Source organism: Dendronephthya gigantea, unplaced genomic scaffold, assembly GCF_004324835.1.
Source record: "Dendronephthya gigantea isolate DGI-Jeju-01 unplaced genomic scaffold, DenGig_1.0 000209F, whole genome shotgun sequence".
Classification (NCBI taxonomy): domain Eukaryota; kingdom Metazoa; phylum Cnidaria; class Anthozoa; order Malacalcyonacea; family Nephtheidae; genus Dendronephthya; species Dendronephthya gigantea.
Window position 1 is genome coordinate 110507 of NW_021163219.1, and position 13579 is coordinate 124085.

General features: G+C 36.8%; 1 protein-coding gene and 1 pseudogene across 1 annotated transcript; both read left to right on the top strand.

Moving 5' to 3' along the window:
* Positions 1-787: 787 nt before the first annotated feature.
* On the top strand, positions 788-4387 carry LOC114539636. Its single transcript, XM_028560250.1, has 2 exons — positions 788-869; positions 3011-4387. The coding sequence occupies exons 1-2, from the start codon at positions 788-790 to the stop codon at positions 4126-4128; spliced, it is 1200 nt and encodes a 399-aa protein (XP_028416051.1). The 3' UTR covers positions 4129-4387.
* Positions 4388-5450: 1063 nt separating this feature from the next.
* Positions 5451-13579, top strand: part of LOC114539631 — a 37550-nt pseudogene continuing 29421 nt past the window's right edge.

A 13579-nucleotide genomic window follows, 5' to 3' on the forward strand; every position in this document is an offset into this window, starting at 1 on the left:
TCATATTTATCATACGCTGTCATACGCTAATGTGATACGCAACAGTGTGACAGGGCCTTTACGTAGTCATATATAATTTGAACTTGAATGAGGGTAATGTAAATTTCAAGTAATGAAACTTTTACATCGTTGAAACATTACATTGTTGAAACTTAAGTGTCCTTAAAACACTCGGAAATATGGTAGGATGGACTGTGCATGCATGCATGTCTGTTGCGTTTTCAGATCAGGTGATTGAAACAGCTCAGCGGCTGTTCATTTCACTGATTTTCCTCTGAGACAAAGGATTAAGGTAGTGGAGCTCTTGAAAGACCGTGTAAGTATGTTTTTATATATAGATTAAATTTTGTGTGAAAGTAATGGTTCCACGCACAAGGCGATCCCATAGCTAAAAATGGAACCATCAAAATAGGATATTGTCAGAATTTTACTGATTTAACACTGATCCTAACAAAAACATTCGTATATCATATTCAAACCTATCTATAGAAGGTGATTTCATTTATCGCGTATATATATGAATCTGCATTGAATTGATAAAATTAATTATATATATATAGGGCCCTTGCAGAATATATATGTATAATTATATAAAAAATTGCTAATGATTGTATGGTTCGCGCTTAATCTTTTAAGATACTATAATATATTTTACAATTGCAGACAGACAGTCGGCATCTACTGTTACTCCATGCATGCAAGCTCGCTCTCGTGAACAAAGCAAAAGAAGTATAAAAGCAAAATAAAGTATAAAAACAACGAGATGGAATTTGTCCTCACTCATGTAATGATACTATACTGCCTGGTCTTGTCCTCGGCAATTAACGCCATGGTTCATCGACCATATTTTCCGCGAAAAGAAAATACAGGTATACAGTGCATGAAGTAAAATAAAACGTCGTTTTCACTTGTGTCTTAAGAATATAAGCGTAACGAACTATCAAAACGCAAAATAATGAAACGTGTGCAATGAAACATGAAACACAAGCATCGACATTTAAGCATATAAGCTAACACAAGACTTCCAACCATAATTCAAAACGAGACAAAAGAAACTTCAGATGATTTATATTTCATGCTCGGTCTTTTTTGTCTATCCATATTCTATCTCTTATGGTTTTGTTATACTATAGTTAAAACTAGGCACAACAAACTAGTTATTTAGTGGTTAGCCGATTGAATCAAGTTTTAATTCGTTCGTGCACATTTATGTATAGTGATTATGAATTGCGCGTGTATAAGCTACTTACAATACATAAAGGGTTCTTCAATCGCATTGCATGAATGTGCATTTACAAAGGCGGGGTACAACAATGAAGTTTCTTTTCAAAAACCTACCGATCTTTTTCCAACAGCTGTTGATGCAGTGGTGGGTATCAGTGCATGCCTGACCTGACCAATATAAATATATTATATGTAAATTGTCAATTGTCTGGATATTTTGTTCTTTACTCAGCTTTGGACGCGGTACTTCGAGCCTTCTTCAGAATTTTGGGGTTGATTTTGTATATTTTTATAAATGTTAGCATGCTATCAAAATAAATGTTAGCATAATATCCTATGTTATGACTGATCCGTCCCTCCCTCCCTATAACTGCGTCCCTACCTCCCTCCCTCCCTCTCTCCCTCGTAGTTGTCACTTTGAAGGGGATTTCTTTGAATCGTGAAGATCTTGATTGCTGGGAATCTATGTAAAGGTCGTGTATATTTACATATCGCAATTAACGCGTTTCTATATACTGCATGTGCGTGCGTACATATGAAATGCTGACGACGGCATCTGGTGTGCGCTGATGCAAATTACCCGACTGCATACACCCTCATGCAGTCGTTCAAGCATTAAATTATATATACAGCGAACGTGAAACACTACGGCAAAGCTGAATTTGCTGCTTCTCTAAATACATCAGAAATAGCCTATTGCTTCCTTACATTATACTGCTGAGCAGCACAAGTTTTATGTAGAACGTTTGTAATTTAGCGAAATTGCCGCACACTTAAAGATAGTGAAGTAACTGAAGTTAGAATAGAAACTTTGTTAGCGGTTTGACGTTTGCCGTAAACGGGTATTTGATATCAATGATTTATTTGCCGTTCGGGTATTTGATATCAATGATTTATTAAAAACACTGCAGATTTTTCGAATCTCTACTTTTTTACCTGAATATCAGATCTCATGCTGCGTGCATCGAGTATTTTTCCCGACTCTAAGAGTCGGAAATGTGGGAAAAAGGATCTTAAATTACTGTTTAGTGGCGCAGCCAGCCTGCTGTTTCCATGTGTCGTGAACATGTGAAGGTAGTTGATGCATGCGAGTCAGAGTCAGAGATGTGAATATATAAAAATAATCATGTGCAGTCAATAATGATCGATTTGAATGCAGAATAAGAGACAAATTTCCATCGCCACTATTTCCCATCAGTGAATAATGAAGAAGCCTTGTTCACGACAATTACGATTAAATGGAAACCAGGCTTTAGTCTCGCCATGTAATTTTAACTAGTTATTACCATCGTTAATTTCTTAAAAAATTCCCCGAATTAATTAATTTCTTAATAAATTAACCGAGTGGCTTCGCCACTAGCACAAACATTGTATAAAACGGCCGGTTTCGATGATATAAGTGTACATTGAGAGCAAGTTTGTATCCACGACAAGCTAATAAAAGTATGCATAATACACTTTGCATATGTTTTGCAAGTTTGCATATGTTTATTAGCCTCTTTACTACAGGATTTGCTGAGCAGATGCTGCCAGATAGCTTTCGTGTCCGGCAGGCTATGAGTCTTATAAATTCATTATAAGTTTGTATTCATGAAATTTAAAGGTAAATCGCCAGTAAAAGTGAAATTGGCATGTCCAGTTAGGCTTGCATTCACAGGTGAGACAATTGACATTCGCGAAGTTAAGGCCGGCGCACACTAGAGCTATGTCAGGCATCTTATAATTCTTAGCACAATAATTTACGACAGAGTGCATTCACATTCGTTTATGTTTCTATTTTTTTTAGTAAACGCGAGGCAAATCGCTGCACAAAAATGCAATGGTCTTCCTGATCTATGCGAGCTACGTATCGATCAAGTAACATTTGCAGGCAGTCACAATGCTGGATCCGGATTTGATGGGCGTCTCCATTGGTGGAGCGGCGGAGCGGCACCTTCGTGTTTCATTCGTAACCATGGCAAAAGTTTCTCGGAGCAGTTGGACTATGGTATACGTTACTTCGACATCGAAACCTGTTTTGGTGAAACAGAAGCCTTAAATTGCCACTGTGGCAAGAACGTCTGTGCCTACGCAGGCTCCATCGAAGAAGGTCTTAAACAAATCGACAGTTGGATGCAATCTCATCCAAGTGAGGTTGCAATAATCCACTTCAACAGCAATGTGCAAAAAGGTTATGAGAAGAATATTTCGCGAAGCATCGAAAGCACACTGATGAAACTGTGGCCGCCAAATAATTCCGGAAAGCTGGCGATGAGTGGCTACTACATGACCCATGGAAACTGGCCAAAACTCAAGGACGCCATACGACCAAACGAAAGAATTTTAATTTTCGTGGCTTATGAACTATATCAATACATGTCTTTACAACATAAATGGCTTGTGTTGAGCTTCGGGCAGATTGTGTCAACCCGGGATACGAATCCAGTGACCTCGAGCTGTTCAGGCATAACCGAACAAGCCAAAGAGAAATGTGGCATCCCTGGCTCGTTTTATACATTCATTGAGGTTTCGGCATTCGGGAGTTATGGCAAATGTATTTGGGACATGGCGGAGACGTGTTCTTCCTGGTTGGGCGAAGCAGCATTTGAATGCTACAATTTGAGGGAAAGGCGGGATTTGACGGTGAATTTCTTGCTTGTGGATTGGGTTGATTACTTCGCAGGCGGGGAATCTGTCATCAACAAGGCGAAATTCATGAACCAGAAGAACATCCAAATGTACCTGGGCAAAAGCATCTTTTTTCCAGAACTGTCAGGCTGTGCATATCATTCTAGTTCGCATTCAAACTACTGCTGGAAGTATTGTGCCAAGTATGGATGGTGTTGGATAAATGTAAAATGCGGTGAGGATCCCGATGTTTGCAAGAAACAAGACTACCGGTGTTACTCCAGCTGCGGATACTGACTATACTGAAACATTTACTAATATTTTTGTTTCCATGTGCTCCATTGCATGGTTGATATCGTAGGTCAGAAAGTCGTAGGTCATTTTATTGTTTAAATCTAGTTAGCATTATAGCGTTAGTAAATAAGCTCATTAACCATTTGAAGTGTAATGTAATTAGTCTAGTGATCGTATGTATGTAGCCTGAGAAGATCCTGAAAAATATTTCAGCACCATCTTTTCATATAGGCATTAATAAATGGCATAAAATATGTTCTGTGGAGTGCAGTTAATCAAGGGCGCCAGAACCATGGGGACAGCTCACAGCAGGGGCATCTGGCGCCAACATTGCCCTTTACTTACATAAGTAAGCAGGGGCAGCCCTGTGTCCCTATTTGCTACTATGTAAGTGATGTAACAGTACCATACACTGTTATCATGAAGCCCCTCTTAAAATTAAAACTACCGGGAATAGCAGGTTCGCGGGTATTTGTTAAATTGCGTTTCCTCTTCGTCTGGTTGCAAAGGTAAAATGAATGTGTCCTTTTCTAAGGCCTAAGGGCCTGTTCATGTGCGCAAAAGTTTCCGACAAACCAACTTGTTTTGTCCTGTTCATATGACGAAACTCCATCCCGCATTTCCCCGCAAACCGGGTAAAGTTTTCAGCTGTGACGTTACTATTCCTAGTTGGCCGAAGTTGGCGACAACTTAGGAATTCAAAGAAGATGTTTGACTGGGACAGTTGAATAAAAGACTAGTTTACTTTTAATTGTAGTTAAAGACAAAATTAGCCAATCAGAGGACTGTATTCAGTCTGAGTTAACTAGGATTTAACAATGCAAAATGTAGTTAATTAAAGAGTTTTATACAACCGACCCCGGACAGAATAAATTTTGCTGTAGTGGGCCTAATCAGCTGTAGTGGCAGTAGTGCTGAATAGTATTCAGGTCAATCCGTGAATGAGTCAATTTGGTAGAGAGTGATAAAAATGCAGGGTAATTAAAACATGATATTATGAAAAATACTATACTTTTTCACTTTTACTATCAAGGCGGACACACACCAGACGCGACCCGCCAACGCCAAACGATTTTTATGAGTTTTCTGTTTTCGGCTACCAGCTTTGGCAATGTTGTGATATTTTTGGCAATTACTGAATGATAGTACATTTTTACTGGTCTGGTACCCATATCTCACAAATTTTTCTTTCAGAATTGAATTTTATATATAATATTTGCTTCTGAAAATGGAAAATTTGCATCACGTTAGTGTACCTTGATATTGCCTGCCAACAGAAGTTAGTATGGAACATCTTACATGAAGTATCGAGCTTGATATACAATATGGCTGGCGAGGAAGTTCTGCTTATATCAGAACATGTGAGATATAAGAAAAATAATGGGAAACTTATGTTGCTTTCTGATAAAATAATGTGGACAGCGGACGGAGCGGATAAACCACGGCTGTGCTACGTTTATTCCGATATCAAAGGTAGGAAATACACCAGTCTCTGCCACTATTAACGATGGCGGATGCAGCATTTAACAAATTGCTTTGATGATATTAATACTAGTTTTCAATTAATATTCATCATTATGCCCTTCTTATAAATCTAAGGATCAGTTAAAGGTGCAAATTTGTACAACGTTTTAAATACATGCATTATTTTTAAACCCATATTGTGTATTACGAACAAGTGAAGGTTTGTGTGATTATAGGAACCCCATTGTATAAGGAATTTAAGGTCTATGGACTATAGTGATCATTTAATACTTAGCTAGTACTAGTTTAGACTCTGAATGGAGAGAGGAGATACCTAGAGAAATACGCATTATATAAATATCCTGGGCACCAGAACCATGGGAGCAATCATGGCAGCTGCCTCCACTGTCCTTTGCTTATAGGAATGAGCAGGGGCAGCCCTGTGTCCTTTGCCACCATGTAATATTTAGTAATATTCATTCGCCATTTTAATAACGATCGATGCCTACTCTTTGCATTAAAACTAACTGGTAATACTTAGTATTGAAAATGTATTCTCCCCTAGCTGGATTTGCAAGTTAATTTGCATGCATGTTACCTCTTCATGTGGTTGCTAAGGTGATCGATTATAGATGAACCCTTTTCTAAAGCTCTGACTCTGTTATCCTACAGTGCTTTTGGCACCCCCACCCCCCCCCCCCCCCCTCCCCCATCAATATGTACCTGTTTTCATAGGCTGTGTTAGAGAAATAAATATTTTGATTATCAGATAAGAATTTACACTCAATTGATAATATAATATATAGTAAATAACTACTTTTGGGAAGTGTGTGAATCAACTATATGTATTTTAAGGTGAATAGCAAAGTAATTTTACTTCTGGCCACTAAAACCAAGGAAGGCTGCCCAATCCTCAAACGCAAATCAAATCCCCTCACGAGTTCAATTCACTTTGAATGCAATGCTATTATTAGTTTACATACCATAGCAATATGGTATGTACCTAAACATGTTTGAATCTATTTGCGCCAAGTAATTATATCAAAAGGATTATGCTTCTTGTATTTTCCATACAAATTTAAACCTAAAGTTGCAGCTAGCTAATTAGATTTAAATCTAGCTAGATATAAATCTAATTAACATCTTATTACTTGTATATAAATATTTAATCCCACACCAGTGTCAATGTCATGAAATCTCACAAATGTCAATGTTATGCTCGAAATCTTTCCATTGATTTAAAGAAACAACTTTAGATTCTTAATTGATTAGCGATAACACAATTTCTCTGCTACATACACTCAATGATTGTGACTGTTTGAGAGTGAATGAGCTTTTTTGAATACAGGCATTAGGAGAAATGCAGGAGAAATCAAAATATGAAAAACCAAAAAAAAAAACAAATTAGAACACTATTACCTTGCTAAAATCTAAACAGACGCCTGGATGCAAGCTTATGAATATCGAATATCGAACAAGGTTTTCTAATTTCGTAACGGGACAGATTTAATATAGTTTTGTATAACACCTTTCACCATATAAACAACGCGATAGGTTATAGCGTTTGCTTCACTATATGTTGCATAAGAGTCCTACAAGCTTAAGGTCCCGAATAACAATCGACACCGCCGCGACAATAAATTTAATTAATCGTAATACTTTCGACAGAATGAAAGACATTTATCATTTATAGACCTGGAGTGAGAGTGGTTTTGCGAAATATTTCCCGAAGTGATGATGTTCCGCTCGGGTGAATCTGCCTAAGGGAGCGTCTTGTATTGTACGAAAATTTGTTATCCCTAAACGTAAAACATGGGCTAAAACATCATAACTATAAATATCACTAGTTGCGTGGCCTCCACGATTAATATCGTTGATGGCCTTTAGCGACGAATATGAAGAAGGCGCTAGACAAAAGAATGGCAGAATATAGTATCTACCCAGTGGCGTAACTAGAAGGATAATTGGGGGGGGGGTGAATATTCATAAATTATATCCAGTTCTGCCCTACGGATTTCTTTTGTAATTGCAATAGCTTACAATAGAAATCCGTCGGGCAGAACTGAATATATGAATAGTCACCCCCCCCCCCAATTATCGTTCTAGTTACGCCCCTGTATCTACCGCCTACCGGTAAATCCATGATAAATTAAATAAACCAAAATGTTGGATTTAAATCGAAACACAAAAACGGATTTCGTTGCCATCATTTTCCCCATGACCTCCACTTGTTTATGTAGCTACTTATATAAAAATATGCTTTGTACGTATTTACGTAGTGCAGAGAATCAGCCCGGAAGGCAGCTCAAAAATGCAGCTTCAAACAGTGCTTCACGATGGCAACTCGTACAGTTTCCATTTTGTCAATAATGCCTATCCTGGCGCTGAACGTCGAGATCGTGATGACGTGAAGGATCTTTTAGCTCAATTAATACCTGCTCATAGGAAAAAGCAAACAAAGATTTGGAGGAGAAAATAAGTATGTTTCTGTTGGTGCATCCATATATGTTGGCGTATGCAACTCTGCCTCTTTGAAAAATCAAATTGCATGCTTTATTCTCTTTTTAGACTATTGCAAAACAATCCTGATCTCTACCAGCTATATAAAGATCTTGTTGTTGGTGACATTATTACAGCCGCGGAGTTTTGGGCAAACAGAGCAAATGAACAGGTAAATAATTATTTTATTTATGTAGTTTTATTTTTGTCGTCGTAACGAAAGTGTCATACCATAATATGCACAAATTTATAGCATGATATAGCTAATAGAATAAGTTAGTTGCTATACAGTTAGGATGCCCATGCGCATTCAAAAAATGTCGGGTTACTGTGTTAAATTGTACTCTCCTTTTTCCCAATTTTCCCCACCGATTCCAGGTTACACTTCGATGTCCCCATGTATACCCATTTCCCTAATATAGAAATTAAAATGATCTCCCACAAATTCGAGAACCACTTATAACTGTACACCAATTATAACTGCCTAATTCTTAGACATCTAGCAATGAAACAGGGTCTGGTGATGTTCAAACTATCGGTCTGTCGTCTGGATTTCTGGTAAGGATTAATTGTTAATTTCTATCTATGTGAAGTGATTGAAGGTGTACATGTGAAGGGATTTTACGTTACCATTTTGACTCTTTCTCCTCAATTTCACTTCATCAAAACCCTTTATATTCAAAATTTGGTTAGCTATCACTTTGCCGTTCAGTGTAGTACACATGCACATTTTACCCTTATTTCAATATATTTTTAGTCAGAGGTGAAACCAGAGAGTAGTGTTGCAATGAACTGAGATATAACTTGGACGCTGATACTATTGCGGCAATATTTAAAACATACCCGGCAGGTACGATACAAAAAATGTATGTCTTATTGTCGGCTACGAAATTTTATTACGGTCTTTCTAACAAGGAGTCTAACATTGTCGATTAGTTTAAAATTAAATTCCTCCTTGTTGGTCCGTCAATTTTTAGGCACGATAAAGTGAGGACAGTGTTGACAAGTTACCAAGTTAATGAAGGTGTCTGTATATAGTCACCTAGCCTCGTACCCACGATTTTCCTCCAAATCCCTTCGCCCATATTTCATTGCATTCCATTAGTAAACATGCTCAGTGATCTCCTATTAGTATTGAGTTTGAGTTTTCTACTGCAAAAGGGGGAGGGGATCGATCTACGATATAGTAACTAGAGAATTACCAGGAGTGTTTATACGTGAAACGAGACACTATTGCAATGACAAAACGCTGAGGTAAACGAGCTATATGCATGAAAATACACCTCCAGCGGTTAAAAAAACGGCAAATTTTCAACGTCAAGCCGCGGCTTATGGTTAGCGGTTGACGAGAAAACGTGAAACTAAAACTCTCTATTATTTGCCATTTTACATGAAGTATACAGTACGTATTAAAAATTAAGGCATTCCGATTGGCTTTTCCTGAAAAATGTAAATAGATATATCGACTAGTTTAAAACGAAATTCCACCTTGCATGTTGTCTACTGTGGAGTGTGGATCCGATCAAAAGAAAAGTTACAAATGTAGCTACAACAAGCTGTGCAACCCTGCTAAGAGGCCAAGTTTGTTTATCTGCCCTAACCGGTTATTATTTTGTTTTAGTTAAGAAGAAACACTTGGAAAACGTTCCTGACCAGGTGATAGTCTTTACATGGTTTTATATAAATTATTAGTCAGCTGTAATATGTGGTATGTGGTTTATTTCTACAAAAACCTGCATTGATATTCTCCTAAATGCTGTGCGAGCTAATCCGTAAATCCAAACTACTGTATTTTCATGTTATTCACATAGCTGAAGCGAAAAAAATCTATCATAGCTATACACTAATCGCAATATCATCCGCATCGAAACTGCTTTATAGTGATTCGCTATCAATTCTTTACCTTCAGATGAGCGAGAAGGAATTTTGGACCAAGTTTTTCAGTCTCATTTCTTTCATCGTGATCGTCAAAAGACTTCGTCGGATCTGTTTTTGGAATGTGCAAATAAGGATGAACAAGGTATGTACAGTAATGTAAGGAATAAAAGGAGCTGCCGCAAACCTTCTGTTACATTTTTGGTTCCTGGGTACGCAAGGGCGAGGAAACCTATCAATATAATCAGCTAGGTAACGTATGCGGTGGTAAAGATAAGATTGAACGGTATATTTTCTGTGTTTGGTTATTATTACATACTGTATTTCATTTATTCAATTTTATCAATTAATTCTACTGCAAATTCTACCTATTATAGTGATTAATTAGCCGGGGGGGTTTTTTCAACAAAGTAATTTCAACCAACTAGTTATATATCCTAATTTTTATCTACTTGTTTAGAATTTCTGGAACAAAAGCTCTCAAATTTCTATGATCGTTTGTTGGATATTTCAGAGGAATCTCCTCTTTCTGACCAGGTTTGTTTTGAAACAAACAACAAATGTTTTTGGCAATCTTTATACGTAAAATACTGTGTTCACGCGTTGACAGCATTGTTGGCACCACGTTGAAAGTTCAAAGAAATTTAACCTTTTCTATACGTTTATACGTACCGTATATATACCGGGAAAACATTAATTGTTTTCGAGAATTCCTGGATACCACAAAGAGAATGTAACTCTTTATATTTTTGCCAGACATACAGTAAACAAAATTTATTCTTTATTGGTATAAAGAATATACAATACACCACCACTTAAAGTAGTATCCTTATTGCCAATCTTTCCAACAAATGATGAGTATTTTATATTCTAGGGCTATGGTCATAAACAACAGTCTTCTGACTCTTCCGATCAGAAAAGCAAAAACGACAACCTGTTTCGTCGGTTCAATCATCAGAGCTCTATGGTACTCAAGTCATACGCGGACACTCCGTAAGTAACATACATGATAATTGTCTTCGCAAACATGTTACTGATGCATATTTAGGACCTGTGAAAAAAAGTACTATTCATAGCGCGCATTGTAGAGACGATAGACAGATTATCTCAACTATATTAATATATTCATCCTGGTCATGCATGGCGTTTAAAACAAACCGAATCGGAGGCGAATGTCCGATAATGACCACACTTAAAATTAGACAGCACGGCATAACTTTAGATTCTGAATTAACCGCCTGACTTGCCTTGGAGAATTGTTCATATATATAAAATTCAAATTGTGCATGTTATGGTTGCTATTAGGGTGATGGAAAGGATAGGCTAAATGGAAAGCAAAAATTGTTTTCGTGTCATATTTTACATGAAAATAGGCACAATCATAGTTTTCAATATACTCCAAAACAGGCTTTTAAGTGTTCTTGAGCAATTAATCGCGATACTGTTAAAAGTATTGAATAAAATGTAAATTGTGAGGATTGATAATACATGCCATAGGTTGTATTTTCATGAATTCATGGATTAAACTAGCAGATGCACAACTCGATGAATCGTCTCGTTATTCAGTTTATCTGTTACCAATAGCTGAACACTTCATTTTACGGAAAATTTTTAAAATGGCATTCATGCCAACATGCTAATCGTACGTTTGCAACCTTTGCTAGTTACCAGTGTCAACTCGTGTTAAACTCACGCACGCGCATAACTTACGAAAACGTCCATCGTCCATGACATTCACATGGCAGCTTTCCAAACATTTAATAGTTCCCAGGTTGTAAATGAAAAGTCGACGAACAGCATGGATGAACCACCGATAAAAGTGGTAATGTGTCCCGCTATTTTATTTTTCATTTGGGCCGGGTAGAGATGTATAAATGAAACAATTCAAAACAAGCCCTTCGTATTATTTACTCAGGTCATGGGGCATGTTTAGACAGTTTTCTAATTAAAAACAAGCTTTTAAGTAAGGGTTAGAGTAATAATATAGATTACTCTTAGGTCTTTCCCTAATTGAAGATATATTAGGAAACCTTATCAGTCCCGTTTACACTACACTCAAATTATCGGCACGCCAAACCTAAAATGGGTACTCGTGCCCGACCTTTTTAAGCGTACCCATTTTAACCGTACCCTGCCAATAAATGAATGTAGTGTAAACGCGGCATAAGATATTGACCTTATGGCATAGGCAAAAAAAAATGGCGTTTTAGTAAAATTCCTCTAAATTGTATTAACGACATATAAGACTAAAGTAGATAGTCAATAAGACTAAAGTAGATAGTCAAATTTAGACAGCTAGCATTTTATGCTTTTATAACCTGCTTGCCAATTAAATTTAAAAAGTAGAGCTTCTAGTTCGACCCACGGTTGTAACACATGTAATTGACAATTGAATTATTTTATCAGGCTCGACTTCGAGACATGGTAAGATATGAGGATTTGGAGGAGGAAACTACGAACGAATCAGTAGCTTTGAAAAATAAAAGACAAAAATCAGTTTTGTCAGGGAATTGCAGTGGAAACAACACAGGTACTACGTTATTGTGTGAAATCTCAACTATTTTCATCTATGTAGACATTATTCTATCTCATAATTGTATTATAACATGTTAAAATTGATACACTAAAAGAGGAATTACACCATTTGCCCTTCTTAAACAAAAAAAGAATGGCATTAACATAATTTAAAATATTCAGAAATACAAATCGGAATCTCAATAGCGCATTTTGTGCAAGTCAATAAGCGTAAAAAGCTATTCAATAGTAACAATTTGCTTGGTCATGCGTTAAAACTGAAAACCATTAATCAGAGATGAAATTCAATAAGAATACAAAGCACATTCAAAAACACAAAAGACGTTTTTCTTTGAACACAAGAAACGTTCAATTACAGAAATAAGTAATTTTAACAACACATGGGTTTTAGACAAGCAGGGGCGGTTGTATCAAGCCTGTTTACTTAAATGGCGGATAAGTCAAAATTAAATAACACGATATTTTATCTCTCATGAATCAGTTAACTTAATTATCAAATCGAACATTGAGGCGTCCTCCACGTGGTTGTTCTTCAATTCGTCCTTCTCGCAGATATCGAGCAAACTATACTCCTGGCAGTTGAACGATTTATTGCTAAAGTTTCAGCCAAAGCCAGGTAGTCTTGATCCTGTTCTTCGAATGCTCTAACCAACCGTTCTTTGTCTTGTTGTGATATTCTTCGACGTTGTGCCATTCTGACAGTACTCAACGTATAACAAACTCGCAAAAAGCCCAAGATGATGTTGAACGAAACGATTTTTATCGAAGATTCCCAATGCAAATGAGTAACTAACCAAAAAATTTGATTGGGTCATTTCCGCTTGCGCAACGCTTTTTACGAGTATATATTTGTGTTCATAACAACCTTAACGAAATTACTTTATTCTCTAATTGAAGGTTTATTGTGTTCAAACGAAAATGTATTTTGCGGTTTTTGAATGTTCTTTGTATTCTTATTGAATTTCCATCTTTGACTAATGGTTTTCAGCTTTAACACATGACCGAACAAATTGTTACTATTGAATATCTTTTTACGCTTATTGACTTGCACAAAATGCGCTATTGAGATTTCGATTTGTAT